The 22,458-nt window shown below is 39.9% G+C and overlaps 5 protein-coding genes across 6 annotated transcripts; 2 read left to right on the forward strand and 3 right to left on the reverse strand.

Annotated features, from left to right (window-relative positions):
• Positions 1-593: 593 nt before the first annotated feature.
• Positions 594-5,324, reverse strand: LOC122007815 (protein FLX-like 1). Its single transcript, XM_042563339.1, has 5 exons — positions 4,704-5,324; positions 2,725-2,888; positions 2,443-2,525; positions 2,066-2,197; positions 594-883 (listed from the first exon to the last, which is right to left on the reverse strand). Exons 1-4 carry the CDS (start codon positions 5,318-5,320, stop codon positions 2,105-2,107), a joined length of 957 nt encoding a protein of 318 aa, XP_042419273.1. The 5' UTR covers positions 5,321-5,324; the 3' UTR covers positions 594-883; positions 2,066-2,104.
• Positions 5,325-5,707: 383 nt separating this feature from the next.
• LOC122007816 lies at positions 5,708-6,436 on the forward strand. The gene is made up of 3 exons (XM_042563340.1): positions 5,708-5,868; positions 5,966-6,059; positions 6,131-6,436. Exons 1-3 carry the CDS (start codon positions 5,820-5,822, stop codon positions 6,267-6,269), a joined length of 282 nt encoding a protein of 93 aa, XP_042419274.1. The 5' UTR covers positions 5,708-5,819; the 3' UTR covers positions 6,270-6,436.
• A 684-nt stretch (positions 6,437-7,120) lies between these two features.
• On the forward strand, positions 7,121-12,176 carry LOC122007817 (WEB family protein At2g38370-like). Its single transcript, XM_042563341.1, has 2 exons — positions 7,121-7,459; positions 10,520-12,176. The coding sequence occupies exons 1-2, from the start codon at positions 7,235-7,237 to the stop codon at positions 12,035-12,037; spliced, it is 1,743 nt and encodes a 580-aa protein (XP_042419275.1). The 5' UTR covers positions 7,121-7,234; the 3' UTR covers positions 12,038-12,176.
• A 93-nt stretch (positions 12,177-12,269) lies between these two features.
• On the reverse strand, positions 12,270-14,541 carry LOC122007818. Of its 2 annotated transcripts, none has more exons than XM_042563342.1 (3): positions 13,977-14,541; positions 12,751-13,072; positions 12,270-12,681 (listed from the first exon to the last, which is right to left on the reverse strand). In XM_042563342.1, exons 1-3 carry the CDS (start codon positions 14,507-14,509, stop codon positions 12,463-12,465), a joined length of 1,074 nt encoding a protein of 357 aa, XP_042419276.1. In that variant the 5' UTR covers positions 14,510-14,541; the 3' UTR covers positions 12,270-12,462. The 2 variants fall into 2 exon arrangements, with proteins under 2 accessions (XP_042419276.1, XP_042419277.1); XM_042563343.1 differs by having other exon boundaries at positions 12,584-12,681; positions 12,765-13,072.
• Positions 14,542-15,144: 603 nt separating this feature from the next.
• LOC122010586 (probable WRKY transcription factor 70) lies at positions 15,145-16,324 on the reverse strand. The gene is made up of 3 exons (XM_042567105.1): positions 16,014-16,324; positions 15,619-15,723; positions 15,145-15,505 (listed from the first exon to the last, which is right to left on the reverse strand). Exons 1-3 carry the CDS (start codon positions 16,322-16,324, stop codon positions 15,145-15,147), a joined length of 777 nt encoding a protein of 258 aa, XP_042423039.1.
• Between the last annotated feature and the right edge of the window lie 6,134 nt (positions 16,325-22,458).

Genomic DNA, 22,458 nt, shown 5'->3' on the forward strand with positions numbered 1-22,458 from the left:
CTTCTATCAATTTATAATGAACCCAGTATTTTAAGAATTGAGTCGATGTTGTCGTTATTTACAATACATTGATATGAAGGCAGCTTTCTAATAAATACCCAATATTTGATATCAATAATTTATACCAGCTTTCTAGAAGAAATAATAAAAAAGAAAAAAGCTTTTGATCACAAAATAATAATTTACCATTAAGACTCCCTTTCAACTTTCTAGAAGAAATCAATGTGCAAAAATTATTTAAATTCATTTCGTTCGTCTATTCCTTTATAATCCACAATTAACCAAATTTACTAAAATTAAATCAAATAAACTCAATATTAATATACAAAATATTAGTGTATAATCATACATTAATAATTAATTTGAATGAAATCTAAATTTAATTATTGGAGTAGGTTAAAGTATGAAATCCAAATTTAATTATTGAAGATTATGAACAAGTATTTTTAACATTTCAATTTCTCCCAAAGATAAATACTCATTAACAGTAGACAACGGATACAATAACATACAAAACTGCTAATAAAAAAAATCAAATTATTATAAACACCAGGACTTTCTGAAAATACGCACAACCACCTGAGTCATCGATATCTGAACTCAACCCGTTTGATTGAGTATTCATAGATATCGGATTGTACAAAGAATACATTAGGAGGAAAAGTGCTCCAAACTACAAAATATGTCAGCCAAACCAGGGGCACGTTTACTGCCATAGCAATACAATTTTGTACACTTTACATATTGAAAGGGAAAACTAAGAGATCATAATCTGGAAGATGCAGATTGCACTTGAGGTACAGATATTAGATAGTTAGCTTTGAAATAATGAGATGGAGGGCGCTCAGGCTATCTTTTCCAAAGCTCGATATAGCCTATGGTCCTGCAATATAAAAGCAAGATACAATGAGAATGTAACTTCAATCATTAACCACGCAGGGGTACAAATTTAAGATAGCAATTTGAAAAGATGAACTGTGACCATCCTTATCAATTATCCAAACATAAGTTAAATCTATGGTGATCCACTTTCGATAACAAGTTTGAAAAATGTTGGGTGAACACCAGTTGTACACTTCAAATTTCAAATACAGACTAACACTGTCAGCACCTTCTTTATACTGCACAAACTTGGATACAAAACCAATAGTTTTTTTTAATAACTGAAAAGATTACCAGCTTTAAGGATATCGTCAATAGAAAATATATGAATCGGAGTGAAGGCTATATATTACAAGGGACATAGTTATGAATAACCATAAAAGGATTGAAAGAACTGATTCTTGCAAAAACTAAATTGAATGAATCTACGGTATGCTTTAACTAAGCTAAAGATACATATCAGCATATGTAGTAAACCATTTTTATAAAAAAAAAACTATATATTTACACAAACACATTGGGAAGCAGTAGAGAAGCAAGTTATAATTGGCATATAGGCAAGCATCTGCTGGATGTGAATACTACCTCAAGCACACTGGGTAAGATTTATCAAGATAACCTTTAATCTATTCAAAAAACATCCTTTTATTACAATTTTAATCTTTGTTTTATTTTTTTAAAGGGCTGAATGATATTTCTGAGACTTCAAGAATATTTCTGTAAGAGACTGAAAATGAAATAAGAGAGGAGTTAGACGCATCAAATAAAATATACAAGTTCATAAGTACACCATACATATCAAATTAATACACAAGGGATTGATATCACAAAAATTCTACACATTCAACATATCAAACTAATCTTCCTAAGAAATTTGTAATCCTTTATAAAACCATTTTACATATGAACCTAAGAAATTTATAACATAAAATCCACAACAAACAGAACCTTTTACATTTGACCCAAACAATTAATAGTTTTCTTTGGTTTATATAGATAAAAAAGATTAAACAAATCGGTAATTCAGTATCAAGTTGAACTTTGAGACATTTGGGAATGATTTAGACTGCATAATATGCATGAGAACCAAAAGCAGATGGAGCATGGTTCTTCACTGTATAAATATAGAAAAAGCATCATACCATACTGTTTTAAACAATAAAGTCGCATATGAGAATATCACCTTGGGTAGTATTGTGATTTGTGCAAGCTATTTTTACATTTATCTATGAGTGTGCATCTGCTGGATGTCATATTGACTTAAAGGAGCAACTGCAGATCCAAATTGAGGATTGGCATCAGAAGATGGCTGGACCTAAGAAGCAATGAGTGAGGTGTATGTTAGCCTTCTATTGTGATAGACAATATCTGAAAATTAAACTTGCCAAGGTTATCATACAATAACAGTAAATGCAGTTTTATGGAATAAATAAGCAAGTTTTTAGAAAAAAATGACTTTAAATGCCTATGATGATGAACGATATTAAAGATCACAAGGTTAACCATAAAAGTTATCATATAAATTTATATGGTGAGCTGAAAAAATTTCAAAAGATAAACCTGATGGAAAGGATAAGTTCCTGCATATGAAGTTGCTGCATACATAGTCTCAGGAGTCCCATAAGCTCCAGCAAACCCAAGACCTGTAAAACATAGCATGAATACCAGCTAAAGTTTCTACCGTTCTATTTACTAGTATAAACTGAAGAACAATTTCAAGCACAAGGAATCAGAAGCAAGGCCCAGTAGAGTAAAAGAAATGGAAGAAGAATATAGATGGAAGCAGAGAATAAGAAATTTAAGAAAAATGTCTACTGCAAAAGATCAACCATGTAAGAGTACCTAAGTTAGCTGCAGCTGCATCTGCCCGTGCTCTCTTTTCTATGTTCGCAAGTTCAGCACGTAATTTTTCAACATCGCGAACCATTGAAATCATATTGTTCTCCATTATCTGGCTCTGACCAAGGTTATCAGCATGAGCCTTCTTCTCAAATTCTATTGCAGCCCTATGCAGAATCAAAAGCTAAATAAGAGAATGAGCAACTATAAATTTAAAATGATCAAAAAGCATTGGTACTCAAATAACATATTGGCCATGGCTATTCAACATTGTTTTTAAACGTGGTCAACTGCATACATGCAGCATATGCTTTTCCAAATTTCATAATAAACTATAGTTGTTGAAGGGAGGCAAAAAGGAAATAATAAATTCGGATAAGCATACAATCCCTAACCTAATTGATTAACTATGGTGGAAGAAAGGAGAGAGGCAAAAGAAGTAAAAATGAACATAACAAATTTGGAGCACTATAAACTACACCATGGCATCACAAAAGGATTTTGGTCCAAGATACATTTGACAACATAATATAAACAATTTTCCACATGCATTATAGCCCGCATGTTTGCTTCTAGGTATTTTTCCATTTTGATGATTAATATTGCTGCTCAATCTAATTTAATGATGGTTGATGTTGTTGTTAAATCATAAAAAAAAGAAGTACCATTTTAGAGTTTTGATGCATATCGAGAACTCATTACTGTCTGAAAAAAAAATCAGCTCATTCAACAGGAATTAAGCAGTTGATCTTCATGCAATGCCCAGGCTATAACTGTGTTTTTAAAAATTGAGGGCAACTAGTCTTCCAAATAGTAAAATCTAGTAGAACAAAGGTATTCTTTGGGGAAACATATACTTTTGTAATCATGTTTTTAAAAGCCTCTGGTTGGACCACATATGTGACCGACCAAATGAATTTTGAAGGAGAATGCTTATCAGATATTTGGTTTGCATATGCAGTTAAAAAACATCATACTTGGTTCATTTGAACCAATTTAGATTTCAGAATTTAGATTAAACCAAATTGATTTGAAATCCTAAGCTACTGTATTTGACAGGCAGTTTGTAACTTGTCAATATTATCTCAAACATTTATTTTGTAAGCTATAGATACTTTATATATTAAACATATTGATTTTTTGTATCAATTCCAATATTACTGGACGTGCCACTTGATATCTATGTTGTTAGATTGACCAATATATATATGACTTCATACGGATAAGGCTTGGTTGTTGTTGTTGTTGTATGTATGTATATTAGTATTATACTACTCATATAACATTAATGATTAAATATAAATTTAATAATATTCTCATTTCTACTATTAAACATGTAAATAATTATTCACATTAATGTAAATATGATTAATGAATAATAATGTAAATTATTTTAACATATTTATAATTTTTATCTAACACTTATTTTTCATGGTTTGATATGATTGATTTGATAATTCTTTAAGACAATTCACAATACAAACCTCAATTTGAAAATCTTAGGTCAATCCATTCGGGATAGACAAAGCTTGAAAACTATGATACACACACACACTCATATGTTGCACAAATGACATTGTATTATTTTTGATGAGTTGGTAAATAGATGATATTGTACATATGATATACATTATTATCCATATAAATTTCTCAACAAAAGAGACAATTATTAATTTTGAAGTTTGTGCTGCTCTATGGATAGTGGAATACAGGAGGAAATTGTTAATATTGATTATCACCATTAACATATCAGATGTTGCATTGAGTTTGACCCTCAGAAACAGGAGGAAATTTTATTGGTCTCCAGTATTATTGATGCAGTTCATAGACCAAGAAAGAAAACGGTTCCTATTAAGCATGGCATATACTGTACGTCTTAAATCAAATATTAGTCAGAATAAGAATAATTTACACGTAAAGGAATGTGGTTATCTGCAGTAATATTCGGAAAAGAGAAACTGAAGCTTTCACAATTAACGTACCTGCCCTTTTCGATTTCCTTGCGCATGACCTCTATCTCGGCTTTGATAGTCCCTACTTCTTTGTGGTTCGATTGAGCTCTAGCCATCTCTCCCTTTAGCGACTGCAGCTTCTGGCCGAGCTCTTCCTTCTCAACACTGAACGCCCGGATGTCGGACTGCACCTGAGCCATATCGGCGCGCATCCTCTCGATCAGACGCACCTCCGCCTCCGCCTCGCACAAACGCTCGAAGATTTCACGGGCCTCAGCGTCTGTCTGGGCCTTGGACTCCGCAACAACGGCCGCGGCAATGCGGAGCTCGTGTTGGGATGCGTCGAGGTCCCGTTTCAGCGACACGTGCGAGGATGCGAGCTCCTCGTTGTCATTGAGGAAAAGATGGATCTCACGGAGCTGCGCAGCGAGCTTCTCCTCGAAGGCGATCACGACGTGGCGACGGGACACGAGCGGGTCGTCGACGTGTCGAAGGAGAGCGGAGCGTCCCAGTACTTGCGGAGGAGGCTCAGGGAGCGGCAGTATGTGTGCGGGGCGGCCCCTTTCCGCCATTGAAAGATGGAATGAGACTGATCTCACTAGGGTTTCGAGGGAGGTAAGGACAGGCGAGGTGCCAGCCAGATACATAAGAGCAGAAGATGACACTGTGACTATATCAGGCCTTGAAGGCCATTTTATATGGGCTTCAGTTAGGCCTGCAAATTGGCCTGCTTGATTATTAAATCATATTTTCAAAGGACCGATTAATTAATATTACCCCCTCAAAGTCTAAGTTTTATTTAATATTTTTTTGACCGTCTTTTATTTTGAAAAAACAAAAGACCGAGGGGTAAAATGAAATTTACACTTAATAATTAATTTATCCAACTCCCACGGTGTTGTCGAAACCACGGCAACCTTTCGAATCTTCTGCTCTCAATTCCTCCTTTCCATCGCTTGGTCAGCGTGCGTGTCCACGGATAACACTCCCTGAAACAAAAAGGCATCAGTTGGCCTGCGGTTTCTGGCCATCGTTCACAGGTTCCAACCAAAACCATGGGGCTCCTCACTCGCTATATACCCACCGCCACCTCACTCTGCAAACCTCACTGAAAGCACCAGGAAGAGAAAGAAGAAGAAGAAGAAGATGATCTCCTTGCAGTCATGGGTCGCCGAGCACAAGCTCACAAGCATCGGTAGCCATCACCATCCCTTGCTCCGTCACTCTGTTTTCCGGTTCGACGCCGAACTGATCAACTAATACCGTAGAGTTTGTGTTTGTAATGAATCAAGGTGCTGTTTGGGCTTCGGCGCTGGGGACGTCGATGGCGGTGGCCCGCTGGAGGACCCCCATGGTGAAGACCAGCCTCCGGCTCATCCACGCCAGGTACTCGTTAATTTGCCTTCGAATTGCAGGTAGATGGGCCGGCGGGCTGATTGCTTGTTGGTTACACGCAGGATGCACGCGCAGGCGCTGGCGCTGGCGGTGCTGTCGGGAGCGGCGCTGCTGCACCACTACGACGTCGCGGGGGAAGACCGCAGGGCGGCGGCGATGGATGATGGCGAAGATGTCAACACTCCCAGTCCATTTGCTTAGTTGAGGAAGGGATATAATGGAAGAAAAAAAAACGGTCTAGCTAGTGACGCTGATCGAGTATATTAATGTACCTTGTTGAAGTATGTGAGCCATTAAATGCTCTATTAATGCTAGTTTCTTGGATCGATCGAGTTTTTAAAAGAAAAAAAAACAAGCCAAATTTTCAAGTCGAGCTGGATGATCATTTTCATCGGATACTGGAGTAATGAGCCCATTGTTTGAACTCACGAAATGGCAATCTTGCCTATCGTACCATTTCAATTAATAGCTGGGAAAGGGAAAGGGCATCCTATGCATGCCTGCCACGTCCTCTTGGGAATTAAATTTCGATTGTTTTTTAATTAATTAGAGAGATTTTAAATATATTAATAAAAGTTACAAATACATGCGACGCAAGACCTGTTGCTAGAAGCCAACACAGAGGATTATTATTCTCTGCTACCGCTTCTTGTATGGGAAGAATGGAATTTTGATGTCCACGTGGCGTTGGAATCTAAATATCACCGACTTTACTGAATTTAAGTGGACGGCCCCTCATAATTTAATTAATTAAAATACACAGCCCACGTCCTCCCCCCCTCGTGATGCGATGCCTCCCGAGTGTGCTGCCACAGGGCTGGCTCACGGGATCGCTGTTTTAAGCCGTGGTCCACGGTGCTTTGTGCCGACGGCACCCCTACGATTACTATGCGGCACCAGATCCGGCCGCAAGTTTAGAAACCGACAAAACTATCTCGGCCGTAGCTCCGAGAGGAAGTGCTTTAAGAGCTGTGTTTTTCTCGATGATTAAGTCGCGTGGATGATCGGAAGGAGGAAACGCTTTCCGCATAGAAGAGAGGGTACGTGGTGAACACTTTGCGCATATCTCGGTGCTGCTCCTCTGCCCTCGCTGCCATGGCGCTCGCGCTGTCTCTCTTCTCATATGGGTGTGAGCTTCATCTCTCTGAGTGAAAGAGAAGGGAGCGATGGTGATGAAGGTGCGGCCGCCTCCGCCGCCTCCTTCGCTTCGTTCGGTTGCTTCTGCTGCAGGGGTAATGGTGGGGGAGGAGGCGAAGAAGAGGAGCGGGAGAGGGGAGGTGGACAGTTCTGTCCCGTTCCGCTCGGTGAAGGAGGCCGTCGAACGGTTTGGCGGCGGGAGTTCCGCCGCGTGGAGGCCGCATTCCTGCCCCTCGCTTCTACTTTCTCCCGAGGTGAGTGAGAAATCAATCGTGGCCGCCGTCTCCATTTTTTTTTTCTGCTTCTTTTCATTAACTTTCGTGTCGTTTTGCTGCTGGGCCTTGTTGTGGTTATTGTTTTCTTTTATTTAACTGCTCAAGAGGCCGAAGATCTTGGGGCATTCTCTTCAATTTTTGATTTTTCTCGCTTGATTCGGGGAATAAATTACAGTATAGCTTAGAATGCGAAGGGTATCGATAATGAATGATTATATGATTGATTAAGGCTTACAGTGGCACTAGGAACATGAATGTAGACATGGAATGCAAACAGAAGCTGACAAGTATGACTTCGAATCCTTTGGAGTCTGATGGTGATGCACTCAAAGTAAATACTGATCGGGTGTTGGAATAATATTGGTCTTTTGAGCCCGGAGGAAGCATTTTAGTATAAATTTTCTCTAGATTCAGCAATTAGGCACCAATATGTTTGCCCCCTAGACTGAAAGAGAAAGAACTTATTGTCAAATTCTTGTAATTTTTGCAAGGTTTCTGAAAAATGACTTTTTATGGGGCAAGGCTGTTCCATTCGCCTTCTTCATGCCAATGTTCCTAAAAGAGTAAAAGTATCATAAAATCAGATGTCCACAACTTTTACAACAGACTTCTCAATCCTCCCTAAACTCTTCTTTTAACACTGATGGATGATGGATACAAGTGAAAGCCTAACTTCTAGTTCTCTTTGAACACACATATTGACCCGGACAATTAAATTTTTTCTCTATTAGTCTTTTGGTTTCCTACTGTCTCCAAACACTCTCCCACATGACTTGTAAGCTTTTGGATGTTGTCCCTAGGGCTATGGTGTAGGACATCTAAGTTGTCACCTAGGCACCCGCAGTTCAATCCCTAGCTATGGTATATTTGCATGAATTTTTTCTTCCGTGGGCCGGGTCAGTCACCCTCAGAGCTAGTCATTGAGGTTAATTGGGTTTATTATTTTTTTATAAGCTTTGGAATGCTCTGATTGTATGTAAAACTTTGCTGAAAATCATACGAGAAAATGGTTTATTTGGCGCTTGTGTTGTAGACCGATTGAGCACAATAGGGTATTGGGTTTCACTTTGGCGACAACAAGATATTAGCTCCACTGCTCCACCTGAAACTCTATGGTGATATTCCAGTGCTTGTTGACTCCTTTCAGTCTGGTTCACTACTGGACACACTAAAGTACCCTTAAATGTTGTTTCCTTAAAGGGGGAAGAGAAAGAAAGTAACAAATAGAAAGTGAAATGTTGACGGAAAAAATGATATTTTCTCTAGTAAGGTTTCCTTAAATGGATGAGAAAAAATTGAGATTTTTTGTCGTACTCTTATTATTACTATAATGATTATTATTAAAGTTTGAGATTGGACGACGATTGGATAGGGGACAAGTGAGCATGAAGGCATGAGATGGTAGGTAGTGGTGAGAGCAATTGAGATAACTGCTCTCTTTCTTTCTGCCTGAATGAATTTTGAGAGAAAAAAAAGGAAAAGATAGTTTTCCTCTCATTCTAGTTTTCTTATCTAACTTACACATAGAAGGCATCCATTTTTTTGTTTTCTTCATTTTTCTTTTTTCTTTAATTAAAAAAAGAAACACAACCCCTGAATCTGGGTAATCACACATAAGATGAAAACTAAAGAAGTGAGAGATGACCAGCTATAGACACGAATAAGGAACTTTTCCCATGCCAATAGAAGGAGAAAATGAATAGAGAAACATGGTGTTCTATGGATGAATGGGGTCTCAGGTTTTATGCAGTTTATCACACAAATGCTGACCCCACTCCAATTGTACCACCAATAATGACACAATAGACATTTTATGATGAAAAAACAATGAAAAGTTCATACCTGAGACCCCTTCAGCTTGTAACTTATAAGAATATTATTTGTCTGAGTTTTATATTCTAATTAGTAAGCAATCAATCTTTGTTGCTAGAAAGTAATGACTCAGCTTGCTTTCTGAAGCATTTACCTCAGGAAATAGCTCTCACCAAAATGCTTAATGAAATAATTGATAAGTTCCTTCCAAATAAGCTGATAGTCTCTTTTTGAGCTTGAAAGTCAACCTGTGGCATATTTATCTATTCCTGCAATAAGCCAATCATTTTGAATCCAATTTCTGGTTAGAATCTTGCCTTTTTATGGGCATATTTGGTGTGCCAGTTTTGCTCTTTAGTTGGTATATCCTGATCACTTGATTTGAAGTTTTACTTTGGATGACCCATTTCTTCACTTTAGTCTTTTGACCATCTCAGTGAATTAAGTGGAGTGGAGGTTAGGCACATCTTTGTTCCCAATTAATGCATATAATCATACCAGTGGAGGGCGTCAAGTGGTGGATGTTTCACCTGTGAACCCTGTGTTTTGGTTGATAGAAAAAAAAGACAGAAAATTTGCTCACGAAAGAAAAATAAGATTGGAAAAGTTACTAACCTAACTGGAGTACCAGGAGCAAAGAGCATTAATGTGAACATTTTCTCCTGCCATTTTATATTCTGGAGAGAATAAAAGTATTGCTTTTCTGATTTGAGATGGTAATTTCCTAGGGAAAGCATCAGCAAGAGAAGTCTTGCATGGACCATCAGCCAACCAGGCAGGAACAACTGACATGGCCATTTATTACTTCTAGGGTTATTTACAGCCATACTCCTGCAGCTAGATCCAATTCCTGACTCTTATCTTTTGAATATTTGGTATTTTTGCCTGCTGCATGATCATGTCTTTCGGTTATCATGTTGGAAGTTCGTCCTATTGATTGCTCTATAATTTTGCAAATAAGAAGTTCACAGAAGCTTCTGTGCTCAGATGTTGGCACAATTTTGCTCCATAAAAGGACTACAGTTTATTGTTAACAATATCTTCATAAATTGATAATAGTTTAGACCTGAATTTTTGTATTGATTCTTATCAGAACATTTCTAGGCTCCTTTGTTCTTTTGATAAGGATTTGCCACCTTTATTAGTGATCTCCTATCCATGCCTGTGACATCTGTTACTCTAGACCTCTGTTAGTAGATTCATCAAAAAACCTGTGACTTCTTCCAGGATGTTGAGCTTATGAAAATAGAAGAACAAACTGTGAAATTGGAGATGGATCTTTTTCTTAAGGAAAGAGAAACACTTAGTGTGCTAAAAGAACTGGAAATGGCTAAAAAGAAGGCAGATGGTTTAAAATTACGACTACATATGGAAGCCAGTAAAGCCATTGAAGAAACTGATAGATGCTCAGATAAAATGATGATGCCTTCTAGTTTCAATCAACAACAGAAGTGTTTCATCTATTATGGAAATCATAGAGAATTCAAAGATCAAATTTTTTATCAGGAACAAACCAAACAAACCCCTTGTTCGACATTAAGGGAATTGAACCAAGCTAAGTTGTACCTGAAGACTACAAGCGGTTTAGTTGGGTGTCAAAATTCAGTTGAACTTCTAAGAAGTGCAATAGAGAAGGAGAAAAAGTTGCTCAAGGAAACCTGTGAAAGGCTCAACTCAAAGACTGTTCAAGTCTCATGCTTGGAGAAAGAAATAAGCCTAACATTAGATCAAACAAATCTAATTAAAGGCACAAAAAGGCGAGATTATAGAAGTTCTTCCGATGTATTGAGTTGTATGAAAGAGCTAAGATCTGACACAGAGAAGTTCAAAAGAATTGCTGCAGCTGCTAAAACCGAAATGTCCAAGTTATCTCTTGATATCCAACAGGCTAAGTCTGGTATCAAGGCTGCCGAGCTGAGGTTTGCCGCAGCTAAAAAAGTGGAAGCTGCAGCCAGGAATGCAGAGGCTACAACTCTTTCCAAAGTCAAATCGTTAACAGATGGTGAAAAAACAGATGCTGAGTCGCAAACTGCATCTGGAGTTACGATTACTGTTGACAAGTATGACATGCTGATCAAAAGAGCCCAAGGTGCTGATGAAACTCTGAGAAAGAGAATGGAAGCTGCTATGAATAATCTGAAAGGAGCACAGGAGTCTAAACTGGAGTTACTCAAAAAGTTGGAAGAAGCGAATGCAGATGTTGAAACAAGTAGGAAAGCCTTACATGAGGCCCTAAAGAAGGGTGAAGATGCAAATCAAGGTAGGCTTGCAATTGAAGAAGCACTTAGGAAATGGAAGCCCCACAATGATAGGACTCGTCGATCAAATCTAACCAACACCAAATTCAAGAACTCGGCAGCCCCTCATCAAAGGCGCTCATGGATACTTGATGTGAATGGAATAAGCTTGATTTCTGCAGGACCAAGTCATAGAAGAGATGCCCCCTCTCTTTCGATTGGGCAGATCCTCAGCAGAAAGCTCAATGGTTCTGAAGAGCATGAATCACAAGCACTTCAGATCGTGAATGGAAGACCTAAGGTTTCGCTACGCCAAATGCTGAGCAGAAAGGATGACTTTTTGTCCCCTAGAATGATCACTGATGGAGCACAAAAACCATGTTTAACAACGAGGAAGAAGTTCAGTGTCTTAGTACTTTCGCTTTTCTTGGCGAAGCAAAAGAAGCAGCACCAGAAGCAGTCTATGGGTTCACCAGCTAGCTTCCGCGGCAAGAATATCTTGCGATAAGGTATCATCATATTTCGTGTTAAGCATTCATATAGAAGCCTCTGATCTTCCTGGAACAGACAATTTCATTATGCTTAGCTCTGTCAAATATTATGCCAGACATTAGAAAAATAAAATAATAATAATAATTTTTAGAAAATTATTTTCTACAAAACAAATAGGCATTTTTGATCCAATCTCAAGCTGCTGTACAAACCACAAAATAAAAAACAAAGAATACGCCATCAAGCAGTGTCAATTAATCTTTCACTAATCCACAAAATACTACACGAGGACTTGAGAAGCATCCACCAGATGACCTTTTCACACAAGGCAAAAAGGAGGAAAAGAGGAGAAGAAACAGCAGTCAACAGCTGCAGGCCATCTCTAAGCACAGAAGAAGATGAAACACCAGTTTTCTTCCTCCGAACAACACACTGCAAGATCTAGGTGACAAAACAGTATAACAGAACAAAAAAAAGAACCACCAGCAACTGATCAGTTAAAGAGATCGTTTTTGTTTCATGATCAGGATCAGGATCAGGCTCATGAGACAGAACTAGGGGACAGCACATGTATTCAAGCGAGAATGAGGTAAATGAATCATCTACTGGCTGGAAAAGTGCTTCCGCTGAGGCACTCCTTAGCTCTCCATTGCACAATTCCTGCATGAGAGCAGAAAACCAACTTCAATAAGCAAAAGTCATTGTTTCCCTGACTAGAAATTATATTACCTGGAGTGTTTTACCGATTGTAACTAGAATGTCCCCTGCCCGCAACATGATAATTATAGAGCCTTCTGGATGATGGATGCAAAATTCATGATGATCGCCGCAAATGTGGAGACTCAAAACATCAGAATTACGTGATTTGGTTTCAATAGAATCCAGTGTTTTACTTGTGGTGTAAGGGGATACTTGCTTTCTCAGATGAAGGGTTGACTGAACCTCGCGAAGTCTTTTGGTGGGTGTTGGATCTGTGACATATTTAGAAAGAATTTTGGCAATGCAATCCGCTACAGTATCCAGCCTTAACGCAATACACTCCATGTTGTCCCTGAAAAGAGTTATCTAACTGCAATGTATATGAAATTCACTTTGGAATTACATCAAGAACAAATTAGACTGCCGGAATTTCTTTTGCCAGCATTACTTCTTTTCCTTACCATCCCTTGTCATAATTGGTTCCAAGGATTTATTTATTTATTTTTCATAATGGAACGAAGTGATGATACCCAGGGAGCAAGCAAATAAAGCAGGAGCAATTTCTATACTGCCTCTTCCAAAGGGAAAAGTCAAAATAAAAAAGAAATGTTAGAAGCAATGTGCTATTGGAAACTAAGTGTGATCACATTCTTTGAAGGTCGAACCATTGTAGCCTTGTTTACATTAAGCAAACAAGGGCACATGAAATAATTCCAATGAGTCTTCTTATGCCCAAAAGAAACGACAAGAAGGGATTTTGGAACTTTTGGACATTGATGATGAGAATTTAACAACAAAAGCTAGTCAAGAGTATTTGACTTGTCATATGAAGATGTCTACAACATTGGAGGTATCGTGTGAACTTGTAGATGGGTCTTCATGTCAATTATTTGATACATCATCAAATAGTCAATTCTTTATTCTATGAAGCTTCTTCTAGTGCTGAACACTAGATTCCAAATTGTCACATCTTACGAGACTAGCTTACCCAAATCCTTCTCCCAAACAATTCAAATTTAGCAATGGCCAATAAGAACTGTCGACAAATTTGCAGCAAATTTCAAAAGTGATTAAGATTTTTAATGATAGCGGGAAACAAACACAACAACAGAATAAGCGATATCATGGAGAAGTAATTCAAAAACCAAAGCCAAAAAAGTCAGTAAATCATATTGAAATTCACTGCGAATCAATCGAATGAGTTTCCTGCTGGTCATGGCAAAAGGGGAGAACAAAATATAGCATTTTGAAACTACCTGAGGGCAAGATACGATCCAGGCCAGGTCCGCTGGAGAAGCCGCTCCGTCTCTGGGCTCCGCGACCGATACCAAACGAACTCCTGCACGGTTCCATCCCTCCGTGCGAACCAATTTTTCTCAATGTACCTACTCAACCTCTCCCCCTCAGGATTCATGACCCCCTTGCCCGCTTCAATCGCGGCCCTGACCTCCTCCGCCAATGCCTCGCCCCCGCCGACCACTGGGACCGCGCCAATCTCCGCGGCTGCGGCAAGCACACGACGGGCTATGGACTCATCTCCGGATAACAAAGAACGCAGATCAACCTCCACCGGATCCTTGATCGGGGACTTGGAGCGGCAGTAGGGTCCCGGAAGGGAAAGATCGGGGACCCGGAGCGATTTGTCGAGGTACTCGGAGAACACACGATCATCGACCGCTGCCGATCTGCGTCCCTTTCCGGTTGCAATCGGGGAGGGAGGCGGCGCTCGGAATCGCTGGTTGTTCCCGCGCGTCGCTGCGATCGTCGCCATCGCCATCGCCATCGCCATCGCGATTCGCGAGCTCCGACGGAAGCCAAAGCGAGAAGCGACCAAATTTGAAACGGTCGATCACGACAAATCAAATCGTAGCATTCCAATTCTGCGATGGACGGTAGAGATGGATTTGAGTTAAAAGGCTCTATATAGCATATCACAAATCCTTTGCCCAATACCTAATAATAAACTAGGCAATTTTCAAAATGCCCTTAACAATTTTCAGGAATATAGCAAAATACTCTTAATATTTCTCTACTATCAAAATATGTCCTAATATTTTTATTTTGATTGTTTTTTATCCTGTATGTGAATTAATTAAGAAAACAACACTTTATATATTCAACGTGAAAATGAGAACACCATCCCTTTGTCACATGGCGTACGAAGAAATTAAGCTCCTTGAGTTTTTGGAATAATTACAAATTGAGCTAACGATCTCTTTACTAATTAATTATAACAATAAACTAGATTCATTACATTAATTCATATATTACTTTTAACCACAATATAATTTGGAAGCATATATATATATAGGGCAAAAGCTAGAAGCATCGATCACACTTAGCATCTTTTGGCTTAAGATGACACAAGAGTAATTATAATTACTTGTACTACTCAATTTGAGCAAAAAATATAATGAATTGGACCTAGCTAATTAGATGATTTACTTCATCTCTTCCAAAGTAGGTATCCATCATTGCTTCAAAAATTGCATCCAACTCGGTCGATATCGGTAACTCTAACACCATCTCATTCTTGCCGCCCTCGCACGGCAAAGGATACACTACCTTTTGCTTTGCTGCGAATTCGACATTGTTTAAGTCGAAGGAGGTATCAAGTAGAGGCACCAAATTGTTGTTGAGCAAGGGGGGCGAAGTGCTAGCACAAGCATGCACCATTGCATAAACTACGCGATATTTTGGCGGATTATATTCGATATCTTCTTCTTGTATCGTCTTCTTTGCGCCGCAACCTTTCTCCTTGCCATAAACACATCTGTAGTAGCTCCTGTACATGTCAATTAAACATGCACAATATAATTAATATTCAATGAAAATGGAAAAAAAAAAACTATACGTTCATGTATATATGGTACTGTATGTATATATATATATACGAACCTTGGACGTTTGGAGCCACGGATCTGCTTCTCACCGCACTTCCTCCATTTATGCCCATCTTCATGAGGGGTTGTTGTAATTATCGACCAAGAATCCTCGTTCCTCCTGCGAAATAGATCGAAACTAAGTAATTAATTAGTCTAATAGATAACCATAGAGATGAATTGGCTCCATGAGAACGTCTAATTAAAACCCTAGCTAGCCAATTAATGTTGGGAAAATGCATGGAAATCATCGATAATTGCGACATCTTGGTCATCAGAAAACCCTAATATTGTACTTGTGCAATAATTACTAAGAAAATTTAACCAAGGAATAATCAGGCAAGATCTGCATATATAATCAATCTAATTGTGCTAATTAAGATAAATAATTAATGAGCCATGTACACTTGCCTTCTCTTGGCATCTTTAGGAGGCCAGCTCCTACCACCCTCCCCGTCCTTCCTCACTTTCTCATGCTCGGGACTCATGCGTTGGCCGTCGGCGGCGATCATATCGAACCCCGAAGCAGGCGAACCGCAAGCCTGCAACGCAGAGAGGGCGGAGGTGGAGCACCTGATCATCTCCCTCAAGTGATCCCTTGCCAACTCCGACCTTCGGCTTCCAGGCGGAAGCAACGGTAGCAGAACAGCTTGGAGCTGGCTCGTGAGCTTTTGAGCTCGGTTGAGCTGTTCCACCACCATCCAATGCTCATCGCAACTCATCTTTGGTATCTATCAGTTAAACAATTTGTGCTATATGTTCGGAGTTAATTAATGTGATAATGGAACAATAAGGATCAGATGATCCGCAGTATATAGTGTGTGTGGGTGATATATAGCTCGATCTACGACAGTCGATGATTCAACGTATGGTATGGTTCCGTTTTAATTATAGATAAGTAGATAGATAAGTAGAGTACTGACCGGTCCTATTAAATTAAACTAAAGACTAATTAACGCGGTTGCATGATCATGCAGTGTGTTAATGTGCCCCGGTTTCAGAAACATTTACCTGTCGACTGTCGTCGTCCAGATCCGCTTCAATTCAACCCATTCCGATTAAGGTCGATCGTTATATTCTGCATGCCCAGTAATGGACAGGAATGAAAGAAATTAATATTTATAAATGACCATAAAGAAGAATTTTAAATGAGGGCTTTCAGGGAACCATAGAGAGAGTTCATGTCCTATCGATTAGAGGTGATGAACTACGTACGTACCGGATCGATCCAATCAGAAAACAAGAATTCGAGCTTAGCGATCGATCGGTTCACATTCGGATTCAGAAAAGTGAAAACGCACAGAATAATGGCGGTCATGGTCAGAAGCACGTTCCCCGGCCGCCACCCCAGAAGTCAACTGCGATGGCTACGTACGAGCAAATGCAATGCAGGTGCCGAAATTGCTGGAGACGTCGTCGAAGACGGGGCGGCGAAGGAGATGACATCAGACGCGTAGGATCTAGATTTTGTACGTGTGTGTTAGTCAAGATTTGCGACGTAGAAAAATTGTCATGGGAGGGGCCCACTGACACGTTCGGGTCAGACTTCCTTGGCCCCCAGCAGTCGAGTTCAGGGACGATGAGGAAGGGGTTTCCACAAAAATAACAATAAGAATGACCATTCGGTTCAAACTGCGAGTCCACGGAGCAAAACTTTTTAATTCGATTTTAGCATAAAAAAACAAATGAGTTCGCGATGTATGCCATCTAAAACAAATGTTTGGTTTAGTGAGTTAATGCTGATTTACTTGGTTGCTTTTAGGATAGAAAACAAGAATATATTGAAAGATCAGCAAGGTGGTATATGACACCGATCTCGTCCGGAAACTGAGTCGGATGGAGACGGGCCTTTATGTACTGGAAGTTGACGGAAAGTCGCTGCGGCGCCCGATCTACCTGACACCCTCCGAAAGGGTTCACACGAGCGGATGACGAAGAATGATAACCGGTGATCCTATCCGAATGCTGAATCAACGGACGCTGGGCACGGGGCGCTCTTCGACTGCTGACGTAGATCTTCGACTGGTGGCACGAAGCTCCGGCGAACCTGCACAGAAGTCGGGCCGGGAAGGGGTTCCCGGCGGCGACCCTCCGACGCTCAAGTTAGGCAAGCAAGCAGTGGCAAGTGGCTCTCGAAATATCAGAATGCGTACCTCCGGCGAAGGATGGGAGCCTTTATATAGGGCAACGGAGAAGCGAGTGCACACACACTGAGGTGTACACGTGTCCGTAGCCCATACCCCAGTAAGGGCTTGTCAGTGAGCTTACCTGACCCATACTGCTACAGTCCCAGCATGTCTTCGATGGGACAGCGGAACCCCCTGTCGCGTGATTTGAAGTATAACCATATCACGAAGCATGCCAGCTATCAGAAGATGTCCCTTGTCTGTTTCCCCGAACTCCTGCCGGGCACCCGACCGGCCCGCGTCCGCCTTACGTCCGACCGATCAAATATGATGGTCCACTTGGGAAGTTTTTGGTAATGTGTTTTGTGGTGACCGTTAGCAGTATGTTTCATGCCTTCGGCCGAGCGTGCCGTCCGCTCGGCCCTTCGATCTTGTTCAATGAGCGCCGGAACCCCGGCTTCCATAGAGGTGTCTTTTGCCATCGGCTAAACACCGGGCGACTGCCCGGTCGGTTAGACCCCTTTCTCCGGTCAGCCTGGTTGGTCCGACCCTCTTCGATGAACCGCCCGACCCTTTGACTTCCACGTGGCGTTGACCTGGTCTCCTGTTCTTACCGCCGGATCAACCGGGATGATGATGCTAGGGCTCTGCGCACACTCAGATGAGCCCACGAGTCGTTAGAGACTAGAAACCAGGGGAAAAGTCCCCCGGTCAGGCCCTCCGACGCTCAAGTTAGGTACTTTTTCTCCAGAAGCACAGAGAAAGGACGAAAAGTAAAGACGAGTAAGAAATGACGAGTGAGCGTACCTGCATAAGGGACAAAGCATCTCTTTTTATACTGCAATGGATGTTTCTGGGGTCTGGCGGGTGTCAGGGAATGTCGGCTGTCAGGCTTTGTCTGGCGATGAATGACACACGACACCTCCTCATAGGCCGGCGACAGAACCAAAGGGGCGATGAGTCCCGATTGTTAGCATATTCCCTGACACACTGATTATTCTCTGACAGACAATTACGATTCCCTTGCTTACTTGTCCTGTAGTGCCTGGCGTCCTTCGCTCGTGATTGCTATGCTAGACATTTACACTTGCTAACCTCGTTCTGATATCTTGCTAACCCCGATCTGACATCGCCTCCAGACCGGTGCTTTGAACCCTGTCCTATGCATCTTCTATTGCAAACCCTGAATAGTCTTGTCTCTTATTGGCATTACGTGTCGTGCCCTGTATACCTTAGTTCGGTTATGTTTATCCCTGTTCCCAAGCTGTGTCTGACTTTGTTTGTCCCGACCTGTACATTTTATCATAAATCCTGACCTGTATCCTCGGTTAACACATCACGACCTGTATCCTTGGCTAACACATCCCGACCTGTACGTTTTATCAATCTACGTATCCTGAGCCATAAGGCTATAAATCATGACCTGTGGACATCGGTTTGCTTCCACTAATTTTGAATTCCGGCCTGTGCTATTCGATCCCTTTATCCCATGTCGTGAGGATATAAGTCCAAGCTTGTAAGCTAGGTCTATAAACCGACCCGCTTCTGCCCTTCATAATTCCTGGTTTGTACATCCCGACCTGTACGCCAGGTATGTATCCCGACCTGCTTCTGTCGTCAGTTATCCATGGTTTGTACGTCCCAACCTGTATGTCAGGTCTGTATTCCGACCTGCTTCTGTCGTCAGTCATCCATGGTTTGTACGTCCCGACCTGCACGCCAGGTCTGTATTTCGACCTGCTTCTATTGTCAGTTATCCATGGTTTGTACGTCCCGACCTGCACGCCAAGTCTGTATTCCGACCTACTTCTATCGTCAGTTATTCATGGTTTGTACGTTCCGACCTGTATGCCAGATATGTAACCCGACCTGCTTCTGTCTACCATTATCCATGGCTTGTACGTCCCGACCTGCACGCTAGGTCTGTATTTCGACCTGCTTCTGTCCACTGTTATCCATGGCCTGTACGTCCCGACCTGTACGCCAGGTCTGTATTCTGACCTGCTTTTGTCGTCAGTTATCCATGACTTGTACGTCCCGACCTGTATGCCAGGTTTGTATTCTGACCCACATCTGTATATTGTTATCCATGATTTGTACGCCCCGACCTGCACGCCAGACCTGCATTACGCAGAGGCTTTCCTTTCCTAGCCTTTACCTGGCCAGTGGGCTCAGTCCTTCGTTGTACTGACCCTGTGAGCCCAGTTCTTGATTGTTATTGAGGTTAGATCTTGTCCAACTTGTAGTCCTTTCCTTTGACTGCCCCGTAAGATGAGACTTTGACTGTGACTACACAGGCTTGACTTCTGACCTCCACGGGGGCTAGACTTCTGACCTCCACACGTAAGCTTGACTTCTGACCTCCACGGGGGCTGGACTTATGACCTCCACGTAAGCTTGACTTCTGACCTCCATGTAAGCTTGACTTTTGACCTACACGTAAGCTTGACTCCTGACTTTCCTGTGGTCTTAATTCCTAACCACATCATCTTATTGACCCCACAATCATACACCGTATCAAACACTTTATGAGAATGATAGATGGGTTTAGGTCATAAAAGTAGCCATTTTATTTTATCAAGGTGGTATGAATGTAAGTATTCCTAGCTGAATTGATATTCAAGTGTTAGACTTGTATCAATGGACAAGAGTTTAATTATATGATGGTAGTAAATAACTCTCTCACTTAAGGAACCATTCAGTACTTGATTTACCTGTCTTCGTTTCATCGTAGGACAATTGATAAGAGGTCATGATACAATAATAAGGCGTTTTGTGGATACTCAAGAGCACTATGATTTGATTCTCAGTTGAAACATTCACATATTTTATTTTGGAAGAAAATTTTATGGAAAGTAGCATGAACTATGATAACTCAAGTGGGGCCGAACAGCTTCCACCTTGCGGAGTGAACATGTTTGTGCTCCACAGGTCTAATACCCAAGTGGTGGCAAAAAGACGAATACTCCCGCCAACTCGTCCCAGGACCAACACGGAGGAGATAAATCATGGGCGGCTACTAACACATAAGGGAAGCATTTATCTCAACTTTATCGAGATTCGAACCCTATACTTCATTATGACAACACCTCATATGTTAGCCACTAGACTATCCCGAGAGGACAAACAAAAAATGACGAATTCTAATACCCAAGTGGAGCATGACTACTAGTTGTTTTCAACCAGAGCACTTTTCAAATAGTCACAAATTTTCATGGGATTGGATCAATCGGATTAATTGGTTCAAAAAAAATGAAAATCTGAATTAATTCACTCAACTCAACTGAAAAGGGCCAGAATCAAACTGTTGGATTACTTATTATTCGTGGAGAGCTTTAGACACAAGAAAATCAATGGAGCCTCCGTTCCACAGACTAATGAGGAGAACATCACTGTGACAACCACACAAATTTACAAAAGTAGCATGGAGAATAAACTATATATACTTCATATTACTCTCCTAATAGCAGACAAAGCCCATCCCTGATACGATAAGCAGGCAAAGCCCATCCCTGTAACGATGACAGAAGGTGATTCTGTTGATCCCAATGTCTCTATCAGTCCGTCCCAAAATCAACAGAAAAAATAAATCATGGCTAGCTATCATCGTCATGACAACAAATACGGTAAGGTGGTTCGATGATAATTTTGGGAGAGCTGCTTTTCCCCCTCCCTAAACCCTCACCTTCCAGGCCCACCAAATCTTTTTGACTCTTATATCCTTTTCTTAGTCAATTGTCCACTTTTTTTCTTTCTTTTATCTATTGATTTTATTTTTTAATCATTTTTTTTTTCTGTTCAATCATTTTTTTTACGTTTTTTTTATGTTGGTAATATTTTATTGTAAAAATTTTACTAGTGAAAAATTCTAGGAGTTATTATTTGTAAAAAAATTTAAAAGTAAAACAATATGGATCAAAATAAAAAATATATATTTAAAATTAATAAAAATATTTGTGAAAAATTCTGACATAGGTTAAAAGTTAGAAGGGGATAATTTAAAGAAATGAGAGATTTTGACATATGTCAAGGGTTGAAATTGAGATAATTTAAAGGGATGAAAGATTCTAACATGTGTCAAGAGTGGGAAGGGGATAAATTAAAGGGAGGTAAGATTTTGACTTCTATCAAGGGTTGAAAGGAGTAGTTTAAAGGGAGAGTGATGTTTGATATGTGTCAAGGATTGGATGATGGGTAATTTAAAGGGATGGGAGGTTCTGACATATGTTAAACGTTGAAAAGGGGTAATTTAAAGAGAGTGATGTTTTGACAAGTATCAATGGTTGGAGGATGAATAATTTAAAAAGAGTGAGAAGTTTTGACATGTGTCATGTGTCAAGAGTTAGAAAGGAGAAATAATTTAAAGAGAGAGAAGATTCTTGCATGTGTCAAGATTTGGATAAGAGTAATTTAAGTGTCGAATTAGGAAGATAATTTTAAGGGAGTGAGAGATTAAAAATTATATAAAATAAAAAAATTTCATAAAAAATAATAAATAAAATTGATTAAAAAAATAAAACTAAATAAAATTGAAAAAATAAACTAAATTGATTTTAAAAAATAAAAATAAATAAAAATAAAAAATATGATAAAAATAATAAATAAAACTGATTAAAAAATAAAACTAAATAAAAAATAAATAAAATAAAAAATATATATAAGTATTGATAAAAATAATAAATAAAATTAATTTAAAAACTAAATAAAAATTAAGTAAAAGTGAAAAAAAA

This window comes from Zingiber officinale, chromosome 8A (assembly GCF_018446385.1).
Source record: "Zingiber officinale cultivar Zhangliang chromosome 8A, Zo_v1.1, whole genome shotgun sequence".
Classification (NCBI taxonomy): Eukaryota; Viridiplantae; Streptophyta; class Magnoliopsida; order Zingiberales; family Zingiberaceae; genus Zingiber; species Zingiber officinale.